The 20,099-nt window shown below is 40.1% G+C and overlaps 1 protein-coding gene across 2 annotated transcripts; it reads left to right on the top strand.

The window, feature by feature from the left end:
• The first annotated feature begins 34 nt into the window (after positions 1-34).
• Positions 35-17,732, top strand: SKA1 (spindle and kinetochore associated complex subunit 1). Of its 2 annotated transcripts, XM_023207464.2 has the most exons (7): positions 35-203; positions 815-913; positions 5,456-5,580; positions 7,461-7,558; positions 10,234-10,371; positions 15,930-16,099; positions 16,872-17,732. In XM_023207464.2, exons 2-7 carry the CDS (start codon positions 826-828, stop codon positions 17,018-17,020), a joined length of 768 nt encoding a protein of 255 aa, XP_023063232.1. In that variant the 5' UTR covers positions 35-203; positions 815-825; the 3' UTR covers positions 17,021-17,732. The 2 variants fall into 2 exon arrangements, with proteins under 2 accessions (XP_023063232.1, XP_023063233.1); XM_023207465.2 differs by lacking the exons at positions 35-203; positions 815-913 and adding an exon at positions 3,938-4,154.
• Positions 17,733-20,099: the final 2,367 nt, after the last annotated feature.

Here is a 20,099-nt window from a genome sequence, read left to right as displayed (position 1 = left end):
CTGTGGCCCCGGAAGACGCAAACCTTCAACACCCGCTGAGCCTGCGTTTCGGAAGTGTGGATGTGCGCCTGCGCTGCGCAGGGCCGGGCGGGCGTTTTGAATTTTGCTCCCGGAGTCGCGTCACACCATCCCGGGCTGAGACTGCGGTATTCGCGGCTGGAGACCCAGCGGCGAGTAGCCTTTTGCTGCCCGACCGACTCGAGGTTGGACTCTGTGTGTTGGGGACCCTGCCTTCGGAAGCGCCTGAGGCACTGCTTGGCGGCTGGGGGCCGCGGGCCGCGCCCGGCGTGGGGCAGGACGGGGCTGGATGCTTTAGACCCGCCCCTTCTCTCTCACCCGCGGAGTGGGTGGGAAACTGGTCCTTTCCTATTTCTCTGCCTCCTTACCGATCCCAAACTGTAAAGCCCTAACCCCTCACAGCGCAGGAAAAATGATTACCTGGGCCCATTTCTTTGACCGTGTAAGATATTTTAAAAAACTGTGTCCGTATTTTGCGTGTTTAAAGAAAATACCAATGTTGTCTTTATATATAAATAGTGCGTCTGTCCTCCTGAACCCTTAAAGGAAAGGACTCAGGCTTATCCCCTTTACCCTGGTTTGGGATCCATCGATGGCCGGAGGCTCTAAGACAAGTCAGTACTGTACCGTGGTTAGAAACTGAATGTTGTGGAATTGAAAGAAATTGCTCTTGAATATTTGTGCTTAACCTTCAAAGACTTGTGATTTACTTGATATTGACCATTCTTGGATTTCGAAAGTGAACAGAAATTTGTGTGGGTTTTCGTTACGAATATGTTTATATTTTTTTCTTCAGAGGCTTAAAGGATGGCCTCTTCAGATCTGGAACAGTTATGCTCTCATGTTAATGAAAAGATTGGCAATATTAAGAAAACCTTGTCATTAAGAAACTGTGGTAAGTAAAACAGATTCCACTGACTTCGTATGTACAAAATGCATTTTGATTATTCCACTCTGAATGACATCTTTGCTTGGTTGAGTGACTGCATCTTAGGTAATTTTAGATTTTGAACAACGATTTTTTAAATAGTCCAATGTCATTTTTAGTATTGCGGAGGATACTAAAAATGTAAGGTATGTTGAACAATGAACTGAATATTCATTAGATTATTTACTTATGTTTTTCTGAGACACATAGGCCAATGGTAAGATTTGAAGGTTATGTGGCATCCATGGTTCTACAGCTAAATGGAGATACAGTCATGCATTGCTTAGTGATGGAGATGTGTTCTGAAAAAGCATTACATGATTTTGTCGTTGTGCAAACATCACATCATAGAATGTACGTAAATGTACACAAACCTAGATGGTACAGCCTACTACATGTCTAGGCTGTATAGCCTATTGCTTCTGGGCAACACACCTGTATAGCAAGTGACTGTACTGAATACCTTAGGCAAGTGTAACACAATGGTGAGTATTTGTGTATCTAAACATAGAAAAGATACAGTAAAAGATTAACAGTGGAACACCTGAATAGGCCACTTAACCATGAATGGAGCTTGCAGAACTGGAAGTTGCTGTGGGTGTGACAGTGAGTGAATGTGAAGGCCTAGGACATCACTGTACACTACTGTAGACTTTATAAGTACTATACACTTAGGCTATACTAAATTTATATAAAAAAATCTTCAATAATACATTAACCTTAGCTTACTATAACTTTTTTACTTAATAAACTTTTTAGTTTGGCTTAGCTTTTTTATTCTTTTCTAATAACAGCTTAAAACAAATACATCGTACAGGTGTACAAAAATATTTTTATATCTTTATTAGGTTTTTTTACTTTTTTTTTAACTTTTTAAACTTTATCAAAAATGAATACACACACACACATTAGCCTAGGCCTACGCAGGGTCAGGATCATCAACATCTGTCTTCCACATTCACATCTTGTTCCACTAGAAGGTTGTCAGGGGCAGTACCACGTGTGGAGCAGTCATCTCCTATGGTAACAATGCCTTCTGGAATATCTCCGGAGGGACCTGCCTGAGGCTATTTTACAGTTAACTTTTTTTTTTTTAATAAGTAGAAGGAGTACACTCTAAAAAGTACCAAGTATCGTATAGTAAATAACATAAAGTAGTAACCATTTATTGTCAATTATTATGTACTATACATAATTGTATGTGCTGTATTTGTATAATACTGGCATTATAGTTTGTTTACACCAGCATCACCACAAACATGTGAATAATGCATTGCACCATGAGGTTATGATGGCTCCGATGTCACAAGGCAATAGGAATGTTTCCGCTCCATTATAATTTTATGGGGCCACTGCCATATTTGTGGTCCATTGTTGACTGAATCACTGTTATGTGGCACATCACTGTATTAAAAGACAAGTAAAAAAAAAAAAAAAACTGATGTAGAGATCCATAGAGGTAAAAGTAGTCCATAACCCATCTTAGAGCCTGCTTTGGAGGAAGCTTATTACTCTATATCACTGGGAAATAACTAATTGAAAATGAAATAAATTATTTCAGCATCCATGAAGTTGGAGATTGCAAGTATCTTTGAAAATATTTTGATGTGCTGAAATTGGATGATGCAATGAAACTTCGTAGAAACAGATGATCCTTGTCAAATCTAAAATATTGTTTAAGGAATTATATACACCCTAACCTTATCTGGGAGAGTAAAGGTTTGTTGGCAGACAGAATTCCATGTGCTGGGAAGGTTGTGTTGAACTTGTATTGTAGTTTGTATTATGAATTGGTAGTTTGAAAACTTTCTCAAATATGAAATTATAATGTTAGATAGGCCCTTTCGAATTATACCTCCCCTCCCAGGGACCTTGATATTCTCAGTCCTATATTGATAACTACTAATAAAGGAGCCTCATACATTTTACAGTTTATGGTTCACATACTCTGGAATTTAAAGCTAAAGGGACTGTGGGTTCATCTTAAGGAGCCCCCTTACTTCATACCTGAGGAAATTGAGACTGTCAGAAGTCAGGTGGCTAGCCCAGGTCCCTCAGCTCGTGAGTACTTGGTTGGGTGACAGTTTCTGTTTCTTGATTCCCATGTTAGTACTCTTTCTATTTGTTGCCATTTTGATTGAAGTAATTTGTAAAAGACTTTTAGATGTTTAATAATTTGTCTTGTTTACATTCACTTTCTGAGGTTATGATTACTCTTGGATAAACAAATATAATTTGGAGATCTATAAAACTATCAAGCCTTGAATTCAAATGACCCACCAAAGCATGAGGCCTGGCTGAAGCAGTCAGACCCATTAGATTCCTACACAGTTGTCAACTGTCATTTTGTATGGGGGGAGAATAATTTGTGTGCCTCTATAGCCTATCAAATAAAGCCTGCTCATTTGTTTGCTACTTTGGCTTCTGTAACTGACTAGATTACTACATGAAAAGCAGTGGACAGACACATGCCTGTAATGCCAGCACTTTGGGAGGCCGAGGCAGGCGGATCGCTTGAGCTTAGGAGTTTGAGACCAGCCTGGTAACATAATAAGACCCTGTCTCTACACAAAATAAAAAATTAGCCAGGCGTGGTGGCGCTTACCTGTAGTCCCAGCTATTCAGGAGGCTGAGGCAGGAGGATTGCTTGAGTCTGGTAGGTTGAGGCTACAGTGAGCTGTGATGGTGCCACTGAACTACAGCCTGGGTGACAGAGCAAGAAGACCCTGTCTCAAAAAAAAAAAAAAAAAAAAAAAAAGTGGTAAAAAAAACCCTAAAATTTAGGTGACTAAAAGTTGAGATACCAGTGTATGGGGAAGAAATACTATATTCAACTAATTCTACTGAAATTATTCTCAGTAGAGACATCAGTACTCTCATTTACTTGTTTTAGTTGTTATGAGCTGAGTGTCAAATGCAAGTAGCATTGCTCTATTAGATAGAATGATATACTCCTCATAATGATGATGAATGGCAGTTAGCATTTACTGAGTATTAGGTTTTAGACAGGGCTAAGCCCACCTTATGTGTACTTTCACCTATCTTCGCAGTAATGAGGTAGGTACTTTGTGTCTCTGACTTCAGGCCTTCGACCTGGTTCACTTTACTGCCTCCATAATCTACAGATACTGCCAAAGTCTGCTTTTACTTATGTGTATGTCATTGTTGTGATTGCTGGAAATGCAGATGGGAAACTTCAATTATGAAGGTAGTTTTTCTTTTGTGCTTTTAATCTGCCCTTAAATTTTTTTAAAAACTACTTCTTTTATTTCTAGGGAGGAAGGGACTCTGATTTTCTCATCCATCTCAAATCTCTGACAGTTGCTAGAGAGAGGTGCTAGGAGGTGGGATTGGGACTATGAGAATATACTACTTTATGAATGTCTTACATTTGTTTTTGCCGGGTACCCAGGGTTATTACCAGCTTGTGACTTTTTACGTTACTTTGTTTGCTTAGGGGTGGTTTTGCATAGTGTGAATAGTGTTAATATGAATTCCAAATCCGTATTACAAATTCTGAAAGAGAATTTCACCTCAACCTCACTCCTGCCCCTTCCACACACACACCGAAGGGCCTGTCTAAAACGTAAGCTTATTTCTGTGGTGAGTGATTACAACTTTCACTGAAAATCTATTCATGAAGAAGGGTCCCAGCCTCATTTGAGATTCTCACTTCCAACACCCTGTGTTTTAAAGCCCCAAAACCTTGGATCTTATCCCTATTAAAATCAAATATATTCTGGTGCTGAGATTGACAACCTCCTGTCCAGCATTGCTGTACACTCCTCAGATTACGGCTGCTGCAGCCTCAGCTCACACATACTGCCTGGTGTGAGGGGGAACTGTGGTTCCCCCTTCATATTGGAACCCTTGGAGATTAGCCTTTTTCTCATGAAAGCTTAGCTGTGGATGTAGAAGGATGCTTGTTTTACCTAACATTTCTACATGTTTTAATAAGTGGAGGAATTTGCCAGAAACAAAAGATGCAGGGGAGACATTGTCCTTGCCTCTCCTCTCCGTCTCTTCCATACTACTTAGAAATGGGCCGGGCGTGGTGGCTCAAGCCTGTAATCCCAGCACTTTGGGAGGCCGAGACGGGTGGATCACGAGGTCAGGAGATCGAGACCATCCTGGCCTACACGGTGAAACCCCGTCTCTACTAAAAAAAATACAAAAAACTAGCTGGGCGAGATGGCAGGCACCTGTAGTCCCAGCTACTGGGGAGGCTGAGGCAGGAGAATGGCGTAAACCCGGGAGGCGGAGCTTGCAGTGAGCTGAGATCCGGTCACTGCACTCCAACCTGGGCGACAGAGTGAGACTCCGTCTCAAAAAAAAAAGAGAAATGAGGTCTTAAGATTATCCATGGAGTCAGTTTCTAGGGGCTAAAGCAATAGTCCTTTTTCCACCCATCTCTAAGGTACAGCTATCTGTTCCAAGAGTTTGCATGAGTACTTGCAGCTACTGCTCTTCTATACACTTTGTTTTCTATTTTATTTTTGTTTATAACAGGCCAGGAACCTACCTTGAAGACAGTATTAAATAAAATAGGAGATGAGATCATTGTAGTAAATGAACTTCTAAATAAATTGGAATTGGAAATTCAGTATCAAGAACAAACCAACAATTCACTCAAGGTAATGTTTCTCTAATGAGGAAGCAGTAAAAAGGCAATACATACAAACTCCCTAATCATCAAGTAATTCTTAAGGATGCTTTGTTTATAATGTTTTCGGTTTATGAATTATTAATGGTACAGTATGCCATTTATGTTTTATTTTCCTAGTATAATGGAATTCAGAGCTCCACAGCTACTTCTTTCTGCTGATGGCCAGTGGAATTGAACTTTACTAGAAAGGAGAGTTTGCTAATCATTCTTGGTAGCTTTAATTTAAACAATGATGTTCTAGTAGAGTGGTATGTAAAGAACACCTGCTTTGGGTGAGGAGATATGGATTCTTACCTTGGTGGTCCTTGGTATTCTCTGCCACCCTGAGAAAGCTATTTTACCTCTTGGGGTTTCAAGATCCTCATTTGAAAAAATAATGGATCATATTGAACTGTTTCTTAGCTCCCTTATATGTCTACATTTCTATATTTTTATAAAAGGTAATATAAGGGCTCTCAGGTAAAGAAAAACTTGAGCCTCATTCACAGGCACATTTTGTTCTAAATAAGCCTTCAAATTGACTTCAGCTAATAAAAGTGCTTGTGCACTTCCCGACGGGGAAATAGTCTGTACCATAATTATCTCACGTTGTTAGAGCCGGGGAATTGCTCAGTGGGATTGAACAAGGGACCTCCCCGACTGCATTCAGCCTATAATCCTTAAGGTCTGTAAAGATTTTTCAGCTATAGGAATGGGCATGATTATGCCTATCACTCTATTAGTCAAAATGGAATTGGTATCCATGAATGTCATTCACCTCTTAAAGGAAAAGACATTATATAAATTCAAAACAGAAACCAATACTGGTATTTCACTTCTAACCTGCTCAAGAATATCCGGGGTTAGGTGTGGGCCTAGAGAATGCCCAACTCAGAACTGAAGGCTATTTGGAATTTCTGTTCACATTGTGATTGGGAGCCAGATGGCGGGAATCCAAAGGCACAGAATAGTTTCCTCATTAAAATTTGTATGAGTTCATAGCCTGAAGTTCTAGTAAACGTTGGAGACCAAAAAAATCCCAGCTATCAAGTAGAAATTTTCATTAAGCTGGGATGTAGGTAGCCCACAGTGGAAGTCATCCTAAAGCAGCATCTTGTGCTTGCCAGCTGGGTATATTACCATGCTGTGATAATACAGTTGCTGTTACACAGATAACACTTGGGAGCATTTGCTAAGCCAACAAAAGCAATTGATGATAATGAAAAACATAAGTTCTTTATATATTTCTTAGTTATCTCCCAAGATTAAAGTATTTGAGAAAGACTTTGCTTTAGTCCTGCTTTGTAATTGCAATGTGATTATAGTGATTGTTCTCTGAAAAAAATCCAGTAGAGAAAAATACTACCACCATCCAAAAACAGCTCTAGAAACCAATTTTTTATTGCTGGATTCCTTGCTTTTTCACTTCATTCTGCATTATTGGTACTCACAGTCAGTGTGATTTTTTTTTTATTTTTTTATTTTTTGAGACGAAGTCTCACTCTGTCACCCAGGCTGGAGTGCAGTGGTGCAATCTCGGCTCACTGCAACCTCCGCCTCCCAGCTTCAAGCAGTTCTCCCACCTCAGCCTCCTGAGTAGCTGGGACTACAGGCGTGTGCCACCATGCCCGGCTAATTTTTTGTATTTTTAGTAGAGACGGGGTTTCACTGTGTTAGCCAGGATGGTCTTGATCTCCTGACCTCATGATCCACCCGCCTCAGCCTCCCCAAGTGCTGGATTTACAGGCGTGAGCACCGCGACCGGCCATAGTCACTGTGATTATGGTTCACCATTTTCCCTGCTCTTTAGAATATCTTAAAACATACGTGGGGAGGACAGAGACTTATTGTGAGCATTTTAAATTTTAGGAACTCTGTGAATCTCTTGAAGAAGATTACAAAGACGTAGAACATCTTAAAGAAAACATTCCTTCCCATTTGCCTCAAGTAACAGTAGCCCAGAGCTGGTAAGTGTATTTATAATTATTCTTGCTATCTGGATTTATAAACCCATGAAAACAAATACTTCAAAGCCTTTTGCTCTTCATGTACTTGCAGTTTTGTCAGCAATGATCTAGTTTTTTGTCACCTATACTAAAAACATTATTTCCTACTATGTTCACCAGTGTTCTTATCTTGCTATCTCTGAGGAAAATCTAACACCTCTTTCCCAGTTTGCTAAGGGCAAGTCTCTCTAGCCTCTCTCTTTCCACTCATTTCTTTTCCTTAGAGCAGTTTGTCAACCTCAGCTTCCTTGACATTTTAGGCAGGTTAATTTTTTGTTATGAGAATAGACATTGAGCAGTGTTCTTGATCTCTGCCCACTAGATTCTGGTAGCATTCCTCCTATCCCACCCATTCATGACAATGAAAAAGGTCTCCAGACGTTGCCAAATGCCACTGAGGGCAAAATCTTCCTTGACCCTTGAGAACCACTGCCTTTGGGTAAAAATAACCGTAAGGAAGTTACCATTTTAAAAATAGCCAAAGAGGCTGGGCACAGTGGCTCACGCCTATAATCCTAGCATTTTGGGAAGCCGAGGCAGGCAGATTGCTTGAGCCCAAGAGTTTGAGACTAGCCTGGGCAACATGGCGAAACCCCGTCTCTGCTAAAAATATAAAAAATTAGCCAGACACAGTGGCACACCCCTGTAGTCCCAGCTACTCAGGGAGCTAAGGCAGGAGGATTGCTTGAGCCTGGCATGTCAAGGCTGTGGTGAGACCTGATGGTGCCACTATACTCCAGTCTGGGTGACAGAGTAAGATCCTGCCTCAAAATAAATAAATACATAAATAAATAAAAGCCAAATGAACAATAAGCTTAGCTCTTTTTTCCCCTCAAATGTCTATCCTCTCTCCGCACTTACAAGGTATGTCTGTGGTGGTTTTTTCCCCAAGGCCTTAACACCTGGCTTTTGGCTGTCATTGCCACCATACCTAGGGTGGTTGAAGGTCACAAAGAGGTCAAAAATCCCTTGTCAGCCCTGGTTCTACTTCTAAGATTTCATTTTGCATACCGCCTTTTTGTTTTTGAAATTCTGTTTTCTGCACTGCCACTATGTTTTCTTAGTTGTCAGCCCACATCTCTGACTTGGCTGCCTCCTTTTTCTCTCCCCTGCTTTAGATTATAGATCTCTCCTACCTGCTTTACTCATTCTTACCTAACTCCACTGTTAATGCTCTCAAATGTCCAGCTCTAGCCTTGATAGGACATCTAGTTCCCGTGATTCAGTGGCCTGCTTTGTATCTCGAAGACCTGGCTCTCTTGTTACCCATATATCCTACCATCACCTCGGTGAGGAATTGGCATCTTTATCCTGTCTCGCTCTTTCTCACATTACCTGTCATTGTACATCCAGCAAGAATTTGATCAGGGGAATAGGAGGAATTTTCTTCTAAGCTCACTATGGCCTAGCTTCAACTCTCAGGGGTAGGTCAGAGCAGAACCTTTCTGTAGGTCAAAATGGTTATTTTCAGCTGATAAACACAGCAGGGCATAAAGGGAGCACTCAGGTGCTTCCTCAACACATGGTCAAGACAAACAAGTACAGATACGATTCATCCAGTCTCACAGTGGAATCTCATATGTTAGGATTCACAGAAGGATTATGGTGCATTGGGCATCTTTATCTTGACAGCGTGCAGCATGGCCGAGTCACACCACCTCAGTAAGGCTGGTTGCCATCTGTGTCTGGCATTCGACTGTCATCTTGGGCTCTCGCTTCCTGCCTTTCTGGGGATTCCCTTGGTTTGCTCCTGTGGCCATCCTCCCACTCATAATTCTAGGGCTTTGCTTAACTTCTAAGCTTTATATTATATTACATTTCTTGTTACCTTTTTATTATACAAATAATACATGTTGCTAGAAAGTGTTTGTTGTCAGAAAATAAAACTCATCTGTAATTCTACCATTCAGATAAGATAGGGTATAGCTTTCCAGATTTTACGTAACTACACATATATAACAGGCATTTCTTCTACCTGTTATGATGTGTAGTTATAGCAGCCCCTACTGTTTCTTATATCTGGTGTCATCTTTCCTGTATCTTGACTTACTGCTGGCCACATCCCTGGCAGTTAAGGAACCGAGGAGCTATAGTGTGTTTCTAGACTTTGTTTGCTAGTGGGGCAGGAGATATATTAGTAGGCTTCTCACTCTAAAAATTGGGCAGATTGAATCTGGGGTGACCCATGATCATGCTGGCAACTAAAATGACTCTGCAATCCACAGGGACTGACACGAGTAACCATCAGGATAAATTAGAATAAACAGAAGTCTAAGGTAACTGATGTTTCCAGATTCAGAGTTAGGGATGTCAGGAAGGGGTTAAGAGAAGCCATGAAGCCGCAAAGCTGTTAACTTACTGACTTTGAGGAGCCAGTGGGAGAACTGATGAAGATATCGTATTACATGTAAATAAATATAGCTATATTACTGAAGATTTGGGAACTTAATTTTTCAACATTTCCTTCACTGTTTAGATTTTCATGAACAATAGACATAGGAATACAAAAAAAAGTTGGCAGTGAGATTATAACAGGATGAGTTATGTATTTATTATTATTTTCAGTTGGGAAAACTTTGCAGTATGCTGCTTATTTCTGACAGTTGCCTGTATGTATGTACATCTCTGTTCTGTAGTGTTAAGGGATCAGATCTTGATCCTGAAGAACCATTCAAAGTTGAGGAACCTGAACCCATAAAGAAGCCTCCCAAAGAACAAAGAAGTATTAAGGAAATGCCATTTATAACTTGTGATGAGTTCAATGGTGTTCCTTCGTAAGTATTTAAGATAAATAATGTTCAACCGCTTAATAACATAGATGATTGTTTAAATCATAAAGCTTAATTATATTAATTGTAATATGCTGTGTTCAAATATTGATCTTTTTAAAACGTTTCACATTATACTGTGAAAATGCAGTAAAATTTTGAAGATTTTTGTTGTAAAACCCCTTCATAGAGAGGTCTAGAGATGGATCAATTCTTTGCTTAAGTCCTCTCAGACCTTTCTGTGTTACAGATTTACCAATTATATTATAGAAGTAGACTCAGTTTTGTGGTAATTTTAAGGAAATTGAATGAGTTGTATAGACTTGAGAATGAGAATGGAGTATGTTGTGTTTGGTTTCCATTTGTGCATTGCACCCCACGCTTGTTTGAGCCTGTGTTATATTCCAGGCCCTGGGTCGCTCTGAATAGAAGAATGAATAAGACAAAAGGCTTCCCCTAGAGGGTGGTCTCCTTTGCCTCTTACATATGGCAATAATGGGGAACCAATTATGAAAATCCATGTTTTTAAACTCATAATTCCAGGGCTTTGCTTAACCTCTAAGCTTTATATTATGTTACATTTCTTGTTACCTTTTTATTATACGAATAATACATGTTGCTAGGAAGTGTTTGTTGTCAAAAAGTAAAACTCATCTGTAATTCTACCATTCAGATAAGGTAGGGTATAGCTTTCCAGATTTTATTTAACTATACATGTATAACAGGTATTTCTTATACCTGTTATTTTAGCAATGTAGTTATACTGTAAATGCAACTTACTATCCTTTTATTATGATAATTTTTCTATCTTAATAGTCATATAATATGTAGCTATCCAATAATTTATTGAAGCATTTCCTCATTACATATTTGGGTTGACTTTATTGTTATAAATAAGGGTACAATGAAATATCTTTTAGACAAAGCTGTTTTGCAATTTTTTTATTTCCTTGGGATAGAGTCTTAGGAGGAGAGTCCCTGAGGCAAAGATCATGATTATTTTGCTTTCTAGAGAGTTATTCATACTAGTTTGTTTTGGTTGTTGTTTTATTTAATAAAGTGTATTTCTTAGAACCTTTGTTAGGTTTACAGAAAAATTGAGCAGATACTAGTGGTCTCATACCGCTTCTTCCCTGCACACAGTTTTCCTCAGTAACAGAGCATTGGTATGACATATCTGTTACAGTTGTCAAACCAATATCGATACATTACTATTAACTAACATCCTTAGTTTGTGTTAGGATTTATTCTGTGTTGTACATTCTGTGGGTTTTGACAAAAGCATGATATCATGTGTCTACCATTACTGTATCATACAGAAGAATTTCACTATCCTAAAATGTTTCACTATACTAAAAGTGCCTTGTATCCCACCTCTTTCTATCTCCCACTGAACCCCAGAATGTTACATGGTTAAGAGTCATACAGTATGTAGTGTTCTCTGACCGGCTTCTTTTACTTAGAAATAAGGATTTATGATCCCTTGTATCTTTTTGTGGTTTGATAGCTCATTTCTTTTTAACACTAAATAGTACTCCATTGTATGGATGTACTGGTTTCTTTATTCATTCACCTATTGAAGCAATCTTAGTTCCTTCCATTTTGGTGCAATTATGAATAAAGCTGCTAAAAACATTCATGTGCAGGTTTTGTGTGGACATGTTTTCAACTCATTTGGGTAAATACTTAGGAGTGTAATTGCTGGATCATGTGAGAGTATGTTCAGTTTTGTAAAAACCTGCCAATGGCTATACCATTTTGCATTCCCATCAGCAATGACAGAACATTCCTCTTGCTTCACATCCTCTTTATCATTTGGTATTGCCAGTGTTCTGGATTTTAGTCACTCTGATAGGTGTGTAGTGGTATCTAATTATTGTACTTTACAATTCCCTAGTGACATTTGACATTGAGCATCTTTTCAGCAAGTATTACAGTCCCCTGCTCTACCAGCTGAGCTATCAAAGGGAATGCTGAGCATCTTTTCATATTGATATACTTATTTTCCATTTGCATATCTTCTTTGATGAGATATCTGTTCAGGTCTTGAGCCCGTTTTTAAAGTGGGTTGTTTGTTTTCTTCTCATTGAATTTTAAGAATTCTTTGCATATCTTCCTTCCTCTCCTCTGGTATTCCCATTACCTGTATGTTATACTTTTTTGTGATTACCTCACAGTTCTTGGGTTTTCTGTTCTTTTTTGTATTTCTCTTTGCATTTTAGTTTGGGAAGTATCTATTGACGTATCTTCTTTTTTTTTTTTGAGACGGAGTCTCGCTCTGTCGCCCAGGCTGGAGTGCAGTGGCCCGATCTCAGCTCACTGCAAGCTCCGCCTCCTGGGTTCACGCCATTCTCCTGCCTCAGCCTCCAGAGTAGCTGGGACTACAGGCACCCGCCGCCACCATGCTGGTCTAATTTTTTGTATTTTTAGTAGAGACGGGGTTTCACCGTGTTAGCCAGGATGGTCTCAATCTCCTGACCTTGTGATCCGCCCACCTTGGCCTCCCAAAGTGCTGGAATTACAGGCGTGAGCCAGGGCGCCCGGCCCTAGTTCCCATTTCTTTTGTCTCCTCTGTCGTCTTTGAGTTTCCTTAGAAATTTTTTCTTAATAGATTCTGTGTCATGTAGCTTGCTCAGTGTTAGTTCACTAATGCATTCCTGTAACCTTGTTGTAGTGGTGGTAAGGTGTTGGAGAGGAGAAGCATTCTACAATCTTATGATTAAATCTCAGGCTTTTTAGGGGTTCTGCATCTCTGGCCTGTGACCTTCTAAAGTGTTTCTTAGCTAGACGGGGCTGAAATTGTCTAATTACCCTTCCCCTAGGTCAGATAAGGTTCTTAGTCAAGTAGTTTTCCTTGAGGGCAGGTCTTTGTTTTGAATAACAGAACTGCTCTACTTTTACCTGCCCTATTTCAAAATAATTACTTTTTCCCTCCTCTTGCTGATGCTCAGAAGAATTTTTCTCTGATCCTCATTTTGAAAACCTGGGGGGAAGGCAGGGGTGGTTCCTGGAAGTAAAACTCGTGAAAGTATGGGGGTTTCCTAAACTGGATCACCAGTTTTTAACTCTCAAGCCAGTTCAAACTGAGCCTTAGCAGTTTGTCAGTTACTATTTGAATGTTCCTGCAGTTACTCACTCCAGTGGCTTCTGTTCCTAGGAAACTATGATTCTCTGTATTTGCTTGTCTCTCCTGTTTTGGAGGCAGTGTTTGGCCCCGTGACCTCGATTCTCTGAGAAGAGTTACCAGCTTTGTTTGCTCTTGCTGTGAGGATGGCAGTGACAGTTTCCAAGCTCTTGACACGTCAGAGTGCTGCATACCAGTTTTTACCCCTGTTGGTAGTGTGTGAGAATGCCCAACCTAATCTCACACCTGCTAGTGTTACCTACTACTTAAAAATTGCTACCAGTTAGCCACTTGAAAAATACCTGGCTCTTTTACAAGTCCAAGACTAGTGAGGACGTTGACATTGCTCTTTAGTCTTTTTTTTTTTTTGGCAAGGGGGGGTCATTTTGTCATTTCCTTTGACTTTGTTTTGTTTTGTTTACTACTTCTGTTTCTGAGACAGTCTCACTCTGTCCCCCAGGCTGGAGTGCAGTGGCATGATCTTGGCTCACTGCAACCTCTGCCTCCTGGGCTCAAGCAATTGTCATGGTTCGGTCTCCCAAGTAGCTGGGACCACAGGTGTGTGCCACCACACCCAGCTAATTTTTCTATTTTTAGTAGAGATGGGGTTTCACCATGTTGGTCAGGCTGGTCTCAAACTCCTGATCTCAAGTGATCCACCTGCCTTGGCCTCCCAAAGTGCTGAGATTACAGGTGTGAGCCACCACACTGGTGGTCATTTCCTTTATTGACAGCTTTATTTTCATGAAAACTGTTCAATGCTCTGATGCTATTCAGCTTTAGTCTTTGTTGTTGTTGCTCATTGGCTGAGCTAATGTGACGAGCAGATGACTGTGAGGGACAGTGGAGTAAAGGATTTTTGGAAAATGCTTCCATGAAGAGCTATTGGAAGGAAATTAGAATGGTCATGGTGGAGTATTCATTTTTCAACCTGGGGTTATTTAATCAATGAGAAATGAAGATAGAAGATTAGGGTAACAAGTCATGTTTTCCAAGCATAGAGTTTTTATTTACTTTAAAACAAATGGTGCTGAGAGTAGAGTTAAAGTGGAAAACATTGGCAGAGATTAGGGATGACTATTGAGCAAATCAAGGTGGTAGTTGAGAGGATTTGAAGGAATTTATAAGTGCATTGTGGAGAGCTGAGGTATTAGAGTTTGTAGAAACTGTGGTTAGAAAAAACAGGACAGCAAAAATGAATTTAGAAAAGAGAGGAATAATGAAAATGAGTGCTTTTTGGAAATACGAACATTTTCTTTCTTCTTTTTCTTTTTTTTTTTTTTTGAGACAGAGTCTCGTTCTGTCACTCAGGCTGGAGTGCAGTGGCACAATCTTGGCTCACTGCAAGCTCCGCCTCCCGGGTTCACGCCATTCTCCTGCCTCAGCCTCCCGAGTAGCTGGGACTACAGGTGCCTGCCACCACACCCGGCTAGTTTTTGTATTTTTAGTAGAGACGGGTTTCACCGTGTTAGCCAGGATGGTCTCGATCTGCTGACCCCGTGATCCGCCCGCCTCGGCCTCTCAAAGTGCTGGGATTACAGGCGTGAGCCATCGTGCCTGGCCTAACATTTTCTTTTAAATAAACTTCTATATCATTTTATCAAGGAAGTTTTGACTAGAAAGCTGCTACTTTGAATGGAAGTGAAGGACAGAGCTTAACTTACTGAACTTATCATTTGTTGAAGAGACAAATTGAAGCAGATCATCAAGTTTTGTTTTTGGTGTGTTCAAAACATTCAAAATTGAGAGTCTCCTATTTTTATATTCTAAGACTCCATGGTGACTGGGAGGACGGACAGGAGGGAGCTTAAAGAGTAGAATTCAGAGTGAAATAGACAGTGCTCTAAGGGAATTTGAGCTAGGGCATAAAAAACATCATGGCTACTCTTTGATTCTCCTCTGCCCGGGCAGCTTCCAGTCACTCACTCCTGTACATCGCCTACCCTATTAATTCCTCTTTGTCTTAATTTTCATTGTCATCCTTGTTGTGGTCTTCTTTGTTGTCCTTCATCTTCCCTTCCTCCTCCTCCTTTTTTTCTCTTTCTTTCTCTGAACAAGTAATGGTTTTTACATAGCACCAGAGTGCTATGAGTTGTATAATTTATTAATATTTAAATTTTTCCTTTGTCACATTTAAAAATTAATGTTTAAATAAACTTATATGTTGCAGTTAATCAGTCCATTTGAATCAGAATTTGAGAGCTTATATCCATAGGTAAACAGTAGAGGTTAATAGTTAGAGAAGGTAAGCCCTGGTATGTTGTCACCTCTATTTAATTATTCAGCTGTCCGGTTTATTTGGAAGTTGATATAAAATTGTTCTTATAAAGGGTACTATAGTTTTACTATCATACAAAGTCACCATACTTATGTTTTTCAAGGAAAGTAATTTTGTATGATGATTCTTTAAAACAATAATTAACCATATACCTCTTTATAGGTACATGAAATCCCGCTTAACCTATGGTCAAATTAATGATGTTATTAAAGAAATCAACAAGGCAGTAATTAGTAAATATAAAATCCTACATCAGCCAAAAAAGTCTATGAATTCTGTGGCCAGAAATCTCTATCACAGATTTATTGATGAAGAAACAAAGGATACCAAAGGTAAAATGGCAGCATATATATGTGTACATGTGAACTGTTCTGAGTATAACTAGATCATGGGAAATGAATTCCCAACCAGGAGCAGTTATCCTACCAGGGGACATTTTACCATGTCTGGAGACATTTTTGGTTGTTGGAGCTGGGTGCTCCTGGCATCTAGTAGGTAGAGGCCAGGGATGCTGCTGTAACAGCCGGCAGTGCACAGGATAGCACCCACAAAATGAATTATCGGGCTCACAGTGTCTGTAGTGCTGAGCCTGAGAAACACTGCTAGATAGAGTCTATTGTGGAACTAGGCCCAATGTTTTGAGAAATTGAATAGTAATGATAACAGCTAGTCCTGTTGATATAGCTACTTTCTGTACGGCAGAGAGTGTGCCAAGAGCTTCAATCCTTATAACACCCGTGTCACTTACTATTATTACTCCCAATTTGCAGACTAGGCAAAGAGAGCTTAACTTGCTTGTCCAAGGCCATCCAGTTAAGTGATAGCACTGTTACGGGTATTATTCTGGTAACCAGTACATCATATTGCTTCTTGAAAAGTGAATTGTTCAAGCGATACCAACAGATAGCTAGTGACCTAATAAATATAATGCATGCAACTTCTATTGATAGAATAATTATTATTTTAGCAAGAATACTAGTTACTCGTTTTATTGGATACTAACAGTAAAAACGATTAATACCATTCATATTCACAATTTAATGTATTAAAGACTCTTTTGCAAGTTGGCCTTATAAAAGTTATCACTAATATCTTTATTTTTAGGTCGTTATTTTATAGTGGAAGCTGACATAAAGGAGTTCACGACTTTGAAAGTTGACAAGAAGTTTCACGTGTTACTGAATATTTTACGACACTGCCGGAGGCTGTCAGAGGTCCGAGGGGGAGGACTTACTCGTTACGTTATAACCTGAGTCCCTTGTGAACTTTTGAATGGACCAATAGGGTATAGAAGCTATTTCTATAATTTTCTTATATATAATTTTTTTAACTTTTAGTCTTTTTTGTTTCCTTTTTTTTCTTTGAGACAGGATCTTGCTTTGTCATGCAGGCTAGAGTGCAGTGGCGCAAACATGGCTTACTGCAGCCTCAACCTCCCAGGCTCAAGTGATCCTCCCACCTCAGCCCCCTGAATAGCTGGGACTACAAGTGTGCACCACTATGCCTGTCTAATGTATTTTGTGTAGAGATTGGGTTTCATCATGTTGCCTGGGCTGGTCTTGAACTCCTGAGCTCAAACAATCCACCCTCCTCCGCCTCCCAAAGTGCTGGGGATACAGGCGTGAGCCACCACACCTGACCTATTCTTGTTTCTTACAAAAATAAAACTTTTTTGGATAATGCTTATATATTTTCAAGATTTACCTCCTTTCACCAAATATTTAACTACCTGCTGAATAAGCCTCTGTACTAGGCACATAATAGAACTAAAAAATGCTCATGTCCAGTTTCTGTGTTGAGTGGACAATGCTGCAGACCCCAAAAAGATTGGGTACAGATTGGCGTGCACCTACTGTAGTCCCAGCTACTCAGGAGAATTGCTTGAACCCGGGAGGTGGAGGTTGCAGTGAGCCGAAATCGCGCCACTGCACTCCAGCCTGGGCAACAGAGCAAGACTCCGTCTCAAAAAAAAAAAAAGATTGAGTACAGATGTGATATTGGAAGAAAAAGATCAAGATGATGAGGTTAGGATACCCAGGCCCTTTGTACTTAAAGATCACTAGTGTCTAAATTCCATTGATGGTGTTTCAATCTATAGGTAAACTTCCTGGAAGCTGGATTTGGAGACAGTTTATCATCTGATTATTGTGCTTTCCTATAGGTTGTTAGGCAGCAGCTTACCTGAAATGCATTTAGTGTACATCCGTCTGTAAACTTCAACCTGTAATGAAAGTGTAATAAAGTTGATGTGATAATGTGATATAATAAGAAATATATATTTAATCTTCCTATCCAGTTCCTTTTTCAGAGCTCCTAAAACCCTTGTAATTTCCAAAGTGATGGAGTGCATCTTTTGTTCTAATATTTGGTCTTTGACCCCAGTTCCTGACACAAAGCTCCTAAATTCCTTTGAATTTCCTAGTGATAGAATTTTTTGTTCTAATGAGGTAACTCTTGATGGGCACGTGGATGTCAGGATGGGGGCTGCTCACAAAGACCACATCATGATTGGAAGTTTCAAACTTTCAGTCTCCCACCTCCAGAGAGGGGAGAGGGGCTGGAGATTGAGTGAATAATCCATCAGGCCTATGTCAACAAGACATAAAAATCTCTAAACTGTGGAGTTCAGGGAGCTTCAGCGTTGGCAAACGTTTTGATGTGCCAGGAAGGTGACGGACTCCAGCTTTATGAAATCAGCAAGTCCTGTGCTCATGACCCTTCTGGACCTTGCCCCAGGTACCCCTCCATCGGGTTGTGGTTCATCTGTATCCTTTGTAGTAATCTTAAACTGGTAAACACAAGTAAAGCATTTTCCTGAGTTCTGCATTGCCGTATCAAATTATCAACCCTGAGGACGGGGTTGTGGGAGCCCCCATGTGTAGCCATGTTGGACAGAAGTATGGGCAACCTGGGGACCCGCTAGTTGTGATTGGTGTTTGAAGTTGGGGACAGTTTTATGGGACTGAGCCCTTAATCTGTGGAGTCTGCGTTAACTCCAGGTATTTGGTGTCAGAATTGAATTAAATGTGGCGTACCCTGTTGGTGTCTAGAGAGCTGGAAAATTGGTTGGGATGGGGAAAAACCCCCCACACATTTGGTGTCAGAAATAATATGTGAATGTAGTATAGAAGAAAACAGGCTTTTCCCTTTTAGATGAAAAAGATGATAAAATAATGTGTGGGTAGGTTGATAGTAGTCAAGAAAAATGGGTAATGGGATTGTAAGAACTTAGTCATGCTTCTTTCATGCACTTGGGGAGACTGGTCTATCTATGTCTGTGCCATCTGCTTGGCAGGACTTGTCCCTGTAGCAGAGAAAAAATGTGTCTCACCAAGCCTGTGGTCTGGTTAACACCATCACTGTGATGAACACAGAGACACTGCATATTTACTGTTATCCTTTTGTTTTCCTTAATTTAAATATAGGCATGTTTAATTTTTCATGCCTCAACTTAAATGAAAATAATGGCATTATTCTTTAAGTCTTGATTTTTGATATGGTTTGGCTGTGCCCCTACCCAAATCTCACCTTGAATTGTAATAATCCCTATGGGTCAAGGGCAGGGCCAGGTGGAGAGAATTGAATGATGGGGGTGGTTTTCCCCATGCTATTCTCATAGTGTAGTTAATGAGTCTCACACAATCTGATGGTTTTATAAATGGGAGTTCCCCTGCACAAGCTCTCTTGCTTGCTGCCATGGAAGACATGACTTAGCTCCTCATTGGCCTTCTGCCATGATGGTGAGGTCTCCCCAGCCATGAGGAACTGTGAGTCCATTAAACTTCTTTCCTTTATAAATTACCTATTATTAGGTATGTCCTTATTAGCAGTGTGAGAACAGACTAATACAATTTTTCTCTGAGTCATTTTTCCCCATGAAAAAACGTTTTCTCTATTTAAGATGTTTCTTCCTGAAACTAATGTCAAACGACTGTCTAAGTTTGTTTTATTTTGAAAGAATGGCCGCTGAGGTGCCTCTGGGGAGCTTGAGCTTAGGTAAAGCTTACAAACCTTTAGCTTTGGCATTTCCCAAACTGCATGTCTTGAGTGCTAGTCTCAATATAGTAGATGGGGTTTTTCTTCTGTTGTTTTTCTTTTTCTCTTCTTTTCTCTTTTCCTTCTCCTTTGCTTCCTTCTCCTCCTCCTCCTCCTTTTCTTCCTTCTCTTCTTCTTCTCCTTCTCTTCCTCCTTCTTCCTGTTCTCCTCCTCCTCCTCCTTCGTCTTCTTTGTCTTCATCTTCTTCTTCGTCTTCTTTTTTGTCTTTGTCGTCTTCTTCATCTTCTTCTTGTCTTCCTACTCTTCTTCATCTTCGTCATCGTCATCTTCTTGCCA

The sequence above is a fragment of the Piliocolobus tephrosceles genome, chromosome 18 (genome assembly GCF_002776525.5).
Source record: "Piliocolobus tephrosceles isolate RC106 chromosome 18, ASM277652v3, whole genome shotgun sequence".
Lineage (NCBI taxonomy): Eukaryota > Metazoa > Chordata > Mammalia > Primates > Cercopithecidae > Piliocolobus > Piliocolobus tephrosceles.
This window is presented reverse-complemented; position numbering and strand designations above follow the sequence as displayed.